General features: G+C 43.7%; 1 protein-coding gene across 1 annotated transcript in view; it reads left to right on the plus strand.

The window, feature by feature from the left end:
* The window catches only part of WSCD2 (WSC domain containing 2), a 140,391-nt gene that overhangs the window by 90,530 nt on the left and 34,606 nt on the right, over window positions 1–15,255 (plus strand). The window contains exons 3-4 of the mRNA XM_027862308.1: window positions 6,240–6,354; window positions 14,479–14,663. Of these exons, the coding sequence (XP_027718109.1) occupies window positions 6,240–6,354; window positions 14,479–14,663 (300 nt within the window). The remainder of the gene's footprint in view (window positions 1–6,239; window positions 6,355–14,478; window positions 14,664–15,255) is intronic.

A 15,255-nucleotide genomic window follows, 5' to 3' on the forward strand; every position in this document is an offset into this window, starting at 1 on the left:
CCTCAAGCTTTCCCTAATGTATTCCTTTTTCCCTCCATTTTTCTTCCTCTCTTAACAGGACAAAATCACACCCAATCCCATCGTTTGTCTCACTTGATTCCCTCTGTGGCCCTTGAAGACATTATATTTTTGAAAGGGAACTAATCTTTACTCCTATTATTAAAATGTGTGTTCATCATGATTTCACCCCCAAAATACTTTGCTTGAATGTATTTACTTTGCTAGGTTTCTCTTGCCTCATATGTTCACAATTCAAAACATCAACTCAGTTCTCATCTTTTCAGCAAAAATGCTTAAAAATCTTCTATTCTATTAAGCATCCACTTTTCCCTGCCCCAGGATTATACTAAGTCTTGTAAGGTAAGTTATTCAGGCTTGTAAATTTAATTATTTGTCTTTTGGAATATCATTCTCCAAGATTTCCTCTATATTAGAGTAGTCACTCCCAAGTCTTGTGTGATCCTGATTCTTGCAATATTTTTCTTAGACCTGGAAACTCCGAATTTTGGCTATGACATTTCTGGGAGTTTTCATTTGGAATCTTTCTATTTTCACCTTTCCCTTTAGGTTTAGTAAATCCACATAATTCCATTTTATGATTCCTTGAAAGATAATACCTAGGCTTTTTCTTTTATCATGGTTTTCAGGAAGTCTGATAACTGCTAAATTATCTCTCCTTGACTGACTTGCCAGGCTGTTTTTTTTTTTTTTTATATCATGGGTACTTCATATTTCCTCATTTTTTTCCATCTTTATATTTTGTTCTAAAATTCCATGTTGTCTTATATTCTAGTCTATTCTAATTTTTAGGAAATCCACTACTTCAGTAAGGTTTTCTACTTTCTATTCTAAGCTACTCATTTTCATTCCAGACTTTTCCTCCAGAGCTCCTATTTCATTTAAAATTCCATTTTTTATTACTTGCTTCATTTTTCCCAGATATTCTTATAATCCTTGTGGCCACACCATTTTTTTCCCTCTGGGATTCTGCTAATAGTTGCTGTGGAGTCACTCCCTTCTGGGTTTATCTCTTGAGTGTACCTGGACCTATGATATTTTTATAGCGTCTGGTATATTCTTCAGCTAAGGCATATCTATAACCTCAATTTCTGATTTGGGTTTGGGGGCCAGGCTCCTCACCTTCCTGCACTTTTAGCTAGGGAGGTCAAGCCATATTACTTCCTTACCTCAGTTTCCTGGGCTCTGAACACTGGAAGCCATCTCTCTTGATTCACTTGTGTTCAGAGAACTAGTGGGTTTTAATGTCCCTGATCAGAGTTCTGTCCTTAGCTGTTCTGGTAAGAATGCTATCATGAGCTTCCTCAGTTTGGGCTCTGCTTGGGGTTTCCATTACCCTTGGATCCTCCCCAACCTGGGCATTTCTCAGCTGCTCTAAGCCTCTTCCCAGCTTTAGCCTTTCCCAGTCTCCTCAATATGCATGCTACTGTGGGCTTCCAGCCAATTCACCTGAGCTCCAATTGGCTTTCTTGGCAGGACGCTTTGTCTGATGCTCATAGCTTTGGGCTGTCTTTTTGTCATGTACCGGGCTGGAAGAGGAGCTTCTATATGTTTCTTGTTGTATTTCTTGGCCATTATTCAATCTAGTGACTCACTAAGATCATTTTAGAATTATATGTAGAAAGGCTAAATTCCTCTATAATCTTTCATATAGATATCTGAAATAAGAGTCTTCAAAATTCTGTGTTCTAAGGTCCTTTCCAGTACTATCATTCAGTGTTCTTAGGGTCTTCAACTCTGCCATCCAATTTTCTAACTCTGCCACTCTCTGTTCTAAGGCCCCTCCCAGCCCTGACATTCTCTGTTCTGTCTTTTACAACTCCAATGCTCTCTGGGTTCTCAATACTTTAAGATATCATTATTAAATAAACCCTTGCAAACCATACCACTGTTTAAAGGATCAAGGGTGAGAAATTGATGTCGGAGGGTTAGTCCCAAACAAGAACAGGTCTGGCACAGAAGAGCTGCAATGATAGCCCAGGAAGACAGGAAAATCTCTCAAATTCAGACTTCTTTGGATCTGCTGGGTTAATAGCTTCAGAATGTGTCTGTCTCCTGCACGCTGGGAGGAACAGGGCTGCCAGTCAAGTGTTGTTTGATGGTCCTGTCTGGAGTGATTCCTGAAAGACAATGGGCCATGATGCAGGGGATGAAAGGAAGGGACCAGCCCACGTGAGGGTTTTGCCTGTGAGCCTGAAAGACCCACCATGTGGATGCTTCTTTCCCCTAAAGATCAGAGAGAAGGGGGAAAGGAAGGCCAGTTAGGACTATAAAATCAGGCCAAGAGGTGGGAGATGGGCTCTGTTTGTCCATAAATGTTAAGTAAGAGTAATAGGACCTTTGGAGAAAAATAATAGCAGTCATGTGCTGGTCATTGTCTAGAAAACATCTCTGGGAGCCAAAGCATAGCCCCATTGAACAACTGACATTTATGATGCTTTAAAGTTTGTAAAGTATTTTCCAATCCATCTTCTCTCAGGAACCTCATAACAGCCCTGAAGGTAGTGAGTGCAGGTATGATTAATTTCATTTTGCAAAGGGGTAAATTGAGGCTCAGCCAAATGAAGGGACTTGCCCTTGGTCACACAGCTGAGTACCAGAGATACTGACTCCTCAGCCCAGCATGGCAGCCAGTGCTCTACAGGTAGCCCTCCCTCTCAGCACAGTGCCTGACATATGGTGGGAGCTTAATAAATGTTTACTGCTTGACTGATTGATTAGATGCAAGCCTTCCTAGAGACCTCTTCCTTCTGCAGAGCGCTAGGAGGGGCAGGCCTGGCTACGCATGAGCTGAAGCTAATAGCTGCTTGGACATTAGTAGAGAATGTCCCAGGAGTAGACAAAAGCAGTGAGGAGGGATGTGTCCTGGGGAAGGAGAGGGAGGCATTATTATTTTACTGCCTGTAACTCATTTGAGACTACTTCTTTTCTTCTGTGGATAGACTTAAGTCTGGGCCCTGGGAAAACATCCTGAAACTTTTTGAGCTGGCAATTAGATCTATCATTGTCATTCCTGAAATAGCCTTAGGTCACACCCATACTACATACAATCCAACCGTACTGTCCTTTTCTCTGTCCCTCATGCACAATAGGCGACTGCCCTTCATGGGGCATCTAAGTGGTACAATGAATGGAGTGCTCAGGAAGACCAGAGTTCAAATCCAGCCTCAGACATTTACTAGCTATGTGACCTTGGGCAAGTCACTTAACCCTGTTTGCCTCAGTTTCCTCATCTGTAAAATGAGCTGGAGAAGGAAATGATAAGCCACTCCAGCATCTCTGGCAAAAACCCCAAATGGGGTCATGAAAAGTTGGATACAACTGAAACGACTGAACAACAGCATGCACAGTAGTCCATTTCCCATCCCCATGCCTTTGACTTGGTCAGCCGCCATGCATTCCTTCCTTGCCTCCACTTCATAGAGTCCTTCTCTTCCTCCAATATGCAGCTCAGCACCACCTTCTGCATGAACACTTCTTTATTCCCCATGCCTGCTGACCCCCTCCTTTCCTAACAATTATCCTACATAGACCTCCATGAATACATGTTGCCTCCCCCAGTAGAAGGTAAGTTCCTTGAGGGCAGGGACTATCTCATTCTTTGCATTTGTATCCCCACCCCTAGCACAGGGTTTGGGACACAGGAGGTGCTTAATAAGTACTTGTTAACTGATTTTGATAATAAAAACAATATGCTAATGTACATATCTATGGTGCCGCAGTTCATCAAGCACTTTCTTTGCAAGAATGCTATGAAACTGATAGTTCAAGCATTTCAATTGCCCATTTAATGGATGAATAAACTGAGGCTCAGAAAGAAGAAAGGATCTGCCTGAATTCACATAGGTACTAAGTGGCAAAGCCAGAATCACAGAATCTAGACTTGAAGGGAATTCAGCAGCCATTTAGCATCAATTAGTCAGTCAATAAATATTTAACAAGTGCTAAATTTGTGCTAGAGATTATACTAAGTACTGGAGATGCAAAGAAAGGCAAAAATGAAATCCCTGCCCTTAAGAAGCAATAAGGGAGATAACACGTCAATATTTTTTGTTGTAGTTCAGTCATTTTTCAGCCACATCCAACTCTTCATGGCCCCATTTGGGGTTTTCTTGGCAAAGACACTGGAGTAAGTTGCCATTTCCTTCTCCATCTCATTTGACAGATGAGGAAACTGAGGCAAACAGGGTGAAGTGACTTGCCTAGGGTCATACAGCTAGTAAGTGTATGAGGCTAGATATGGACTCGTTTTCCTGAGTCCAGCCCTGGTTCTCTATACACTGAGCCATCAAGAATAATGAAAATAATCTCAAAGGGCGAGGTAGAAGAAGCTGGGGATGCAAGGAAGGCCTCCTGCAGAAGGCAGGATTTGAGCCACATCTTGAAGGAAGCCAGGGAAGGTAAGAGTGGAGGTGAGGAGAGAGAGAGCATTCCAGGCATGGGGGACAGCCTTTGATAAGGTAATGGAATGTGGTGTGTGAGAAATAGTCAGGTTATTACTGTAGTTGTGTATCCTTCCATCTCGAAGAGGACTGTGACATTAGGAAGGTGTTGCCACGACAGGCAAGTGTGAGGGAGGGCTGCGCAAGGTCACCAACCTCACTTTCTCCCCCAGAGCCATCTGGGTCCAGTGGTCAGATATTGATCAGGATGACTGGAGATGGCCCAGGATGCAGTGAGTATGGGGAGGAGAGTCCATTGTAAGAAGGTGGCTTATGAAGAGCTTTAAATGCTAGTCTTTGGAAATCCGTAGACAGAATTAAATAGTTTCTGTCCTTAAGGAGCTTCTCTTCTATCAGAAGGAAAATGTGCATGTATATGAAAACCAATACAGAGTGATTGTCAGAGACAGGGGGAGGCTCCAGCACTTATGGCAAGGATTCATCACTTTGTTTGCATCACGGACCCCTTTCTGGCAGTCTGGTGAAGCCCATAGACCCCTTCTCAGAATCATGGCTTTAAATGCATAAAACAATACATACAATTACAAAGGAAACTAATTATTTTGAAAGTTTTATATATACATATATATGTAATATTATATAACATAATTATATAATTAATATAATTATATGATATAATATATATTAAAACATACATACATATATACATACATACATATATATTTAACAAATTCAAGACCTCAAGTTGAAAAGTCCTGATTTGAGGGGATCTAGAATGGACTAATGTAGCATGGTACTTGAGCCAAATCTCAAAGAAGACTAGGAATTTTAAAAGATAAAGAGGGACTGCATTCTAGGCATTGGGAACTGCCTAGGCAAAGGCATAGGGTCTGGAAATGGACTTCCATGTATAAGGAAGTGTAAGAAGGCTAGTTGGACTTGACTATAGGGAAAATGAAGGAATGTAATGTATAAAAAGACTGAAAAGGTAGGTTGGGGCCAAGTTGTGAAGGGCTTTACATGCCAAACAGAGGAATTTATATATTCGATCCGAGAGATAATAGGAAGCCACTGGGATTTATTGAGAAGGGGAGTGATATGGGCAATCCTGTGCTTCAGGAAAATACCTGAAAGAAATTCCCAAAACAACATACTTGACAAATGTTCATCTAACCTGTGCTTGAACACCAAGGTAGGACTTCATTCTGACCCCAAGTCTAAAGCTTCTTTCCTTTCTACCCACTACTGCCCATTCTGCCCACCTGCAGAGAGCAAACCACTCTCCAAGATGACTCTACTTCTCTTACTTCTGCTCTTGGGTTTCTTCACTGGATGGAGGAGGTGGCATCAAGGTAAAAATGAAGATTCAGAGATTTTGATCTCAAAGGGTCCTTAGAGTCCATATAGTTCATCCCTATCATTGGACAGATGAAGAACCCAGGAAAATTAAGTGATTTGCCCAAGGTCACACAGATAGAAAGCAGTAGAGTGAACCCAAGTCTTCTGATTTCCTGTGGCTCAAAAATCAATGCTCTTTCCATTGTCCTCTCTTGCCTAGATGTAGAGGTGGATTTCCTCATTTCCAATTTCCTCATTTTACCAACAAGGAAACTGAGGCCCAGGGAGGGTCAGAGACTTGCCCAAAGATACCCAAAGTCATCCAAGCATGAGGTATCAGAGTCAAAGCTGGGTCCACTTACTCCATCCAAATCCATCTCTCTTTGGGCATTCCTGAAACCAATGTCAAGATTGTTCTTGGCAGTTTTTCTTTCCCCACTAAGCTTCATCTTCAGCTGGGTCTGTTTTTTCTCCCCCCAGCAAAATACGTCGGCTGCTACTTGGACAACCCCAGCAGACGGGCCCTCCGAGGATTATCCTTCTTTGACTACAAGAAGATGACAGTCTTCCGCTGCCAGGACAGCTGTGCTGAGCGGTAGGGTGGGACACAAGACCAGCTGCCCCTGATGATGCCCCTTCATCCCCAGCCCATCTTCCCCCACTTGGTGCTCTTTGCCTTTCTGTCTGTGGGGGGCTTGGAGTGTGCAGGTGTAGGGGCGCAGGAGGTGTGGATGTGGGGTCTAAAGGGAGTGCATGGGTATGTGCAAGTCAATCAGGCGCTCCAGGGGGCTTACTGGTCCTCCACACCATCCAGCAGCAAATACTGTCAAAACAGGTGATCTCCTGGCAACCTCAGACAAACAAAAGTGAGCCAGTCCAAGAAACTTACAAATCCGATACCAAATGTATGAAGATGAGGTCTTAGGACATAATTAGCCACTTCTTGGCCCTGTGCCAAGGTGCATTAGAAAATGGACAATTCCCTTTGGAGACTGAATCTGTCAGGCCCGCAGGGAATCTGGCTTCTGGTCCATTACTGAACCCACCAGTGAAAGTGCTGATCATTGGGATGCAGGTCCATAAAGGAAACAGTGGCCCAAGAGTGATGACTTCTAGCCCTGTGTGGGTCAGTTATTCTAAGCCCTATTCCACCTCCCTAATTGGACTCATTGGAGATAGTGTGGCACAGAGGACAGAGAGTCTTGGATTTGGAAAACTGGGTTGGATCCTGGTTTTGATATTTATCAGCTGTGTGACCCTTAAGTCACTTAAATTCTCTTAGACTCAGTTTTCTCATCTATAAAATGAGAGTGATAATAATAATAGCATCTACCTCATGGGGTTGTCATGAAGATCAAATGAAATATTAAACGTAAAGTGCTTTGCAATCCTTAAAATGCCATAGAAATGCTAGTCATCATCATCATCATCATCGTTTATTACATTTACAGAAAAAAATTCACCTCCCCCAGTTTTTACCTTTTCTCTCGATCTTTCTTTGGATCTTTGGTGGGGAAACAAAGTCAGAAGATCCTAGATCTAGAGTTGGAAAGGAACTAAGAGGCCATGAAGTCCAAGTTTTTCATTTTACAGATGAGGAAACTGAGGCACAAAAGGTTAAGTGACTTGCTCAGGGTCACAAAATTAATGAGTAAGTGAAGTACAACTTCATCCCAAGTCTTGCTGACTCCATGTCCAATATTTTATCCACTGCATCACCCTACCTCTTTAGGGTCATAAGCATTATCTGTTGACCCCATTCCCAACCCACTCATGGGGAACATTGAGGCTTAAAATTGGCCAAGATGTTGAAGAAGGGGAAAAAATCAGGTGGAGGGGGAGAGAAAAGAGGATTCTTTGGCAAAACAGCTTGAAAATATTGGTAACTGCCAATGCTTCTATTGGGTTTTAAAGGTTTTTGAAGCACTTTGCATGCAGTAACTCATTTGGCCTCAGTTTCCTCATCTGTAAAATAAAGACCTAGACCTATTCTCTACTGCCCCTTCTAGCACCATGTCTATGATCCTCATAACCACCTCAGAAATAGGCACTATTAGCTCATTTCACAGTTGAGGTTTAGAAAGGTTAAGGGAATTGACCCTTGTCAAATAGCCACTCTGTGCCTAAGGCTAGCATCAAACTCAAGTCCAGCCCACTGGCCGTAACACCTAAGGCCCAACTAAAATCCCACCTTCTACCTGAAGCCTTACCCCACCTTTCTTAATTCTAGTGCCTTCCCTCAGTTCATTCATTATTCCCTATTTACCCTGTAGGTAGGTTGCTTTGTGTACCTTGTTTGCATGTGATCTCCTCTAATAGGTTGAAAGCACTCAGAGGGTAGGTACTATCTTTTGCCTCTTTTTGTATCCCCAGCACTTAGCACAGTGCCTGACACATAATAGGTGCTTAATAAATGTTTATGATTGACTGATTGAATGCAACCTGCAGTTTGATCAGGAAGAAAATAGAGGGAGTTTTTCTTCATTTTTTATTATTTATTCCAAAGTACTTCAAAAGTCAGCCTTGTGACTTGGTTATTAGCCTCAACTTCTTTCTTCAGGGTTAAGAATTTAAAATCATATATCAAAGCAATTTACAGAGGGCATATTTCATGCTAGAACAGAGGGGCTAGAGAAGGCTTCCCTATTACAATGAGTGTGTGTTTGTTAGGGTGTTTGGTCTCATGCATCTGAGTATGTTTTTAGGTGTAGAAGAGCTGTGTATGCATGGGAAAACATGAATGTATGCATGTAGGATTGTATGTGAATGTAGTGTAGGGGAGCATATGAGCAAGGGTGCATGTGGATGAGGGCATGTAGGTGTAAGGACACAGTGTGTGTGAATCTGTGCTTATATGTGCAGGCAAGAAAGTGTTTGGGGGCTATATGATTGTGCCCAGGTGAGTGCATGTATGTAAAGGAAAGGAAGGGAACAAACACTAATTAAGTATCTACTATGTGCCAGGCAATGTGCTAATTAATTAATACAAGTATTCATTCATTTGATCCTTACAACAGACAGCCCTGGAAGTAGGTAAAAGAGAAGGAATGTGTGTTTAAAACTGTTAGCGTGCAGTTGTAGGGGCCCTTGAGCATATGTGGAGGTGTGTGAGTATCTGTGTGTGTGAGTGTTTGAGGATTTCTTCCCATGAAAGGCAGACACCTGGCTAGACACAGCTTTCTCATCCAAAATGAAAATGATATTCATGATTAAAAATAGTTCACTGAGGGGAAAGAATTGTCTTTCAAGACAGCAGCCCTGGACGTGTAAAGGATGGTGGGTCAGAGGGAGAATTCTAAATGCACGAGTTCTGAAGGAGGAGCTGGAGGAGGCAACCCCGGCTGCTCCTTAGATCAAAGGACAGAATCGGGAGGGAGGTGGGGACCAGCCGGCCCAGGAGCCTCCTGTGGAGGAGAAAAAGGGGGGCATCTCAACCTGGCCACTTTGGGCAGATCCCTTCTGGGCTCTGCCCTGGCTAAAAAGAGAGAATGACTCAAACCCAGAACCGAAAGGCAGCAGACCTGTGTTCTCCTTCTAGCTCTCACTCGCTTTGGGCAACCCGGTTTCCCTCTCTCAGCTTGCCTTTCCCCATGTGTCAACTGAAAAAGTGGTGGAGTGTTCATTTCTCTCTGACATTCTAAGTTCTAGGATCATAGACTGAGGGCTGAAAGGGCCTATAGAGGAGTCTCGTCCAACGCCCTCAGTTGACAGATGAAGATACTAAGGTCAAATGGCTTTGTCCAAGGTCATATAGGTAATAAATAGAATAACTGGGATTTTAGAATAGCCAGAAATATAGAATAGAGTAACAGGATTTCAAGCCTGGTTCCATGATTCGAAATCTTTTTCCACTGCACCACTCCAGCTCTCTCCTAATGCTGACATGCTAAGGGTCCATTGTGCTATATTCTCTCCCAGCTTTGACGTTCTCTGTTCTAAGCCCCATTCCAGTTCTGACAGTTCACATTTTGAGGCCTCTCCTAACTACATTTTCTGTTTTAAGGCCTCTTCTAGCTCTGACATTCCCTGTTCTAAGACCCTTCTTAGCTTAACTTAGACATTCTCTGTTCTAAGGCTTCTTCCAGCTTTGACATTCCCAGTTCTAAGGTTCCTCTCAGCTCTCACATTACCTATTCTAAGGCTCTCCTAGCTCTGACATTCCCTGTTCTAAGGCCCCTCCCAGCTCTGATATTCTATGTTCTAATGTCCCTCCCAGAAATTCTCTGGTCTAAAGTCTCTCCCAACTGTGACATTTCCCTGTTCCAATGCCCCTTCCAGCTCTGGAATTCTGTATTCTAAACTCCTTCCCAGCTCTCACCTCCTATGTTCTAAGGTCCCTCCCAACTCTGGCATTCTCTGTTCTCTGATTCTAGGAATCTATGACTCCTCTCTTGACAGCTTCCATTTGCTCAGATACTTCCCTGATCCAGTCCTGAGAGTCCCAGACCAAGGTCTCTGGGGTCAAACAAGGTCTATGTAAAGCCTCTGCCTCCCCCAGTTCCCACCCCGAATCTATGCAAATTATTACCTTCCCTCCTTACCAGTTACCATTGGGGGCAGTCCAAAGATGAAAGGCCTCTCCCATAGGGAGATACAGGTCTGGACCCATCAGCAATTAGTGACTTGTCCAGGGTCACAGTCAGTGTGTGCCATTGGCAGGACTTGAACCTGGGTCTTTCTGAGACCAGTTCAATATCTACTATGCCATGCACTCCCTCAGTAATTATCATAATAGTGGACGTTTACTTACTGTTGCAAGGTTTCCAAAGCACTTGACATCCATTATGGATGCCATAAGGAGACTTTGAACTGCCCAATAACCCGGTGAGATAGGTGTTATTATTATCCCCATTTTGCAGGTGAGGAAACTGAGGCCCAGAGAAATGAAATGACTTGTCCAGAATCATATAGCTAGAAGGCAGGTTCCTGACCACAAGTCCAACGCTCTGCCCACTTGGCCATCCTTACTCCCCAGTCCAAATTGTACCTGAATAAAAATCCCCTCTCTATACTCCCTGACAAGTAGCCATCTAGTCTAGATTCATCTTCCATGAGGGAGGGAGCCACTTCCTCCTGAAATTGCCCACTCAGATCATAGGGGCATAGATTTAGAGCCAGAAAGGATCTCCCCCCGCCCTTGTTTTATAGAAAAGGAAACTGAGACCCAGAGCAGGCATACAGTGGTAAGTAGACAAGGCAGGATTCAAGCCCAGGTCCTCTGACTCTATATCTCAAGATCTTTCCACTTTATGCCCATCCCACTTCTGAGCGCTGCAGCTTTCCTCCTTCGATCCCCTGAGGCCAAACTCCTTGGGGTCAGGCAGAATGACCCCTTCCTCTCATGGTGACAGTCAATCCCCAGCCCTGCTTGGTGCCCAAGTTCACAGTTTCCCTCCTTGGAGAGTCACAGGGCCTCCATCATTTCCTAATTCACCTCCAACAAAGGCACAATCCTTCCTGCCTCTAAGTAATGGGGCTGCCTCTTGCCTTATGATCTATCACACCTGTGAGGCCTTTTTTCTTGTAAAGTGATGCTTCCTTCAGCTGTGGCCCAGTAAATCACCCGCTCAGTACTCACACTGTGGGGCCAGGTTCCAGGTAGCATTGGAGAGGAAGCCCAGGGGAGAAGTTGTAGGAAGCAGGGAGCCCCAGTGCCATTCCAGGGAAAATGATGGTGGAGGATAGAGGGTGGTAAGGAGATTTAGCTCTTCTCTCAGCCATTTCCAAAAGGCACCAAGAACAGCTGGCATGCTACCCAGAGGATAATTGTGTGGTGGGAAGGACACTGGATCTGAGGGTCCGAGGAGCCCGAATCTCTGATTCATTACCTGTATGATCCTGGGAAGTCCTTGTCTTGCTCTGGGACTATTTCCACCTGTCTTAAAAGGGGAGGGGGACAGACTACCAAGGACCTAACCTGAGGTCCATGAATAGGTTTCAAATGGTCCATGAACCCAATTGGTTGCCTTTGTAATTCTGTGTAGTTTATTTCATGCATTGAAAAACATGCTTCTGAGAAGGGGACCTTAGGTTTCATCAGTCTGATCACCAAAGGGGGAACAAAGATGGGTAAGAGCCCCTGATCTCTGATGTCCTTGTCAGCTCTAAATCTATGATCCAAATAACAAGGTTGAATTGAATTATTGACTGTTGTTTTGAACCAAATTAATGGGTTCATAAGATCTTAGGATTTAGAGCTGAAAGAAAACTAAGAGAGCAACTCATTTACCCTCCCTCTGACTTTACAAAAGGGAAAGCTGAGGCTCCAGAGAAGAGAAAGGTAACAAGCATTTATTAAGCACCTACTATGTACCAGGCACTGTGCTAAGCACTTTACAAATATCCCCTCTGATCCTTGCAACAACCCTGTGAACTAGGTGATATTATTATCCCATTTACAGTAGAGTAAACTGAGGCAGACAAAGGTTAAGTAACCTGCCCAGGGTCACACAGTTAGTGTCTATGGCTATGAAGTCAGGTCTTCCTAACTCCAGGCCTGATGTTCTATCCACTGAGCCACCTGGATGCTTCACAGCTAGAAGGGAAGGGCCTTGCTCAGAATCACACAACTGGACAGCAGCAGAGTCAGGATATGAATCCAGGTCCTCGGGCTCCAAATGAATCTACCAACCAACAAGGAGTCAATAATCACCCACTAGTACAGGTGCTGTCCTAGGTGCTGAAGATGCAAAAACTAAAATGATATGGTCTGTACTCCCTCACCCAAGCCCTTGGGGTATCACGGAGGACCCACATCTCAGGCCAAATATACAGTACCCAAAGAAAAGTGGAAATTGGAAAGTTTTCTTGTGGATTCCAGTACTCTATCTGAACAATTCAGACCATGAAATAGAACTTTGTTTTTTCTTTAGGGAGGTGAGAATAGAGGTGGAAGATTTCCTGGCCCAATTTGTCTTCTCTTTGAGCCTAAGTTTTTCCATCTTTAAAACTGAAATTCTTTGCCTTCCTCTTAGTTTACCCTCTCTGCTCAAGCTTTCACTGGGCTCTGGATCAGAAGTCCACAAGACTTGAGTTCAAATCCAGCCTCAGACACTTAACTGGCACTGTAACTCTGGGCAAATTACTTAATCTCTCTGTGCCTCAGTTCTCTCTTCAGTAAAATGGGGCAAATGATAGCATCTACCTTCGAGAGTTTTTGTAAGGATAAATAAATTATTTATTTTTTATATATGCTGAGTTTTTGAGAAGCTTTTTATGTCCTTTATATTTTATTTATATCCTGAAGTAATATTTATACAGCATTTTGCAAACCTGAAGGTGTTACATAAAGAACAAAGCAATAATAGTAATAATAAAATATATTATAATAGCAATATATACTATATGTAGTAATATATAATGGTAATAATATAATAAAATTATTATCAAGACTAGAGACCCTTTAAACTAGGCAACCTTCTCAAGGAGAGAATGCTGGGAAACATTTTGTAAAGGGAAGAGCTTCCATAGAATGTAAGCTCCTTGAGGCCAGTTCGCATTTTTGTCTGTCTCCCCACTGTGAGACTCAGTATTCCAAATCTGATTAATCACCCCTCTCTCTTCATCTTTCTCATGTCATTGCCTCCTCCCTTCAACATCTCCTTTGGACTAAAGAGCTTGAGAGAGATCAGAGGATTGGGATCTCCAAGACACATTAGAATTCACCTAGTCTGATACTTTTATTTTGTAGAGAAGGAAATGATTTACCCAAGAATGATCCCACCAATGGTAAATGGCAGGGGCCACATCCAAACCCAGGTCTTCTGACTTCAGGACTGGTGCTGTATCTACTATCAGAGAATCACAGAGTTTTAGAGATGGAAGGGACTTCCACGGCCATCTAGACCAAGTCATCCCCAAACAAGAGTTCTCTCTGCAACATGTCAAACCAACAGTCAGACTGTCTCTGCTTGAAGACCTCCAGGGAAGGGGAAGCCAGCACCTCTCTCAAGAAAGCGTGTTCTGCTTTGGCACAGTTCTAATCATTAGAGATTTTTTCCTCATATTCAACCTAAATTTTCTTCATTCCTACTTCTAACCAGTAAAAGTATATTTTTTATTCATTTCAATTTTTTTGTCTTTGGTTTTAATTATTTTTTTTTTGTTTGGTTTGCCCTGTCCTTGGGCAGCCAAGTCAAACAAGACTAACCCATCGTCCACAAAATTGTCCTTAAAATCCTTGAAAATAGCTTTTATGTCACCCCTGAGCCTTCTCTTTTCCAAGCTTGCCTTCCCCCAGCTCCTTTAATCCATCATCAGTTGACATGAACTCAAGGCCTTTCACCCTACTGGACCCTCTGCAGCTTATGACGACCTTCTCTGGTGCCCCCAAGCTCATCACAGCTGCTTCCTAGCTACCAGACTCACCAGCATTCTCTCCTTTCTCCTTCAGAGCAGGGACCATCTCCAGTTGCCCAAGGCCTGGTGCATAGTAGACATTAAATAAATGCTTTTTCATTCATTCAGGTATTCTAGCAGCAAAATCATAGCTCCAAGCTTGTAGGACAGTGTAGAGGCTGAGAATGGAAGATGAAGGGTGGAACTATATGGGAGCAAGGGGTTGCCCAAGAGCCCCCAAAGAGAAGGAGATGCAAACTTCATAATCTCCATTGTTACTCCTTTCCTGAATGAGGCACCAAGACTCAGTCTCCCCAGTGGGGTGATGGACGCCCCTGCTATTGGTCTATCCACCTGAGTACACCCATGTTCCCTTCCCTAGGGGTTACCTGTATGCCGGGCTAGAGTTTGGTGCCGAGTGCTTCTGTGGCCACAAGATCCAGGGGGAAAATGCAAGCCAGGCTGAATGCAACATGGAGTGCAAGGGCGAGAGGAGCAACATATGTGGTGGTGTCAACAGACTCTCCATCTATCGGCTTGAGCTGGCCCAGGAATCCGCCCGGCGATGTACGTGAGTCTGTCTGCCTGTCACCATGCACTGAGCGTGTGACAGGGGCTGTTGGGGGTAGGGAGGACATGCCAGAGGGCCAGAGCTGCCCTCTGGGAGCATGGAGGGCACTCAGATGGAGTCCTGCCAGCTTGGACCAGTGCAAGGTCCAAGAGGATGGAATGGACTGGGACCCATTGGAATGTACTGATGTGAATACTGGTTGTGGCTCAAACTCAGACCCCAGCCAGCTATGCGACCATGGATAAGTCACCTCTCCTCTGTAGACCTTGGTTTCCTTCTCTGTAAAATGAGTGGATTAAATTAGATGATCTAAGACCCCTCTAATGTTGACATTCATTGTTCTGATGTCCCATACTCCTCTGACTTGTATATTCTAAAGTTTGTTGGATTGCAACTGCTTCCAGCTCTGACCCCCGAAGGTCCTTCTCAGCTCTGACATTCCTTGAGTCCTGATCTTCTGTGTTCTCAACTCTCTTCTATCTCTGACACTCTGAGATTTTCTGTTTTAAGTCATCTATCAACTCCAGCATTCTCTGCTTTAAGGCCCCTCCCAGCTCTGACATTCCCTGTTCTGAGGCCCCTCCCAGC

Source organism: Vombatus ursinus, unplaced genomic scaffold (genome assembly GCF_900497805.2).
Source record: "Vombatus ursinus unplaced genomic scaffold, bare-nosed wombat genome assembly UNPS02001287.1, whole genome shotgun sequence".
NCBI lineage: Eukaryota > Metazoa > Chordata > Mammalia > Diprotodontia > Vombatidae > Vombatus > Vombatus ursinus.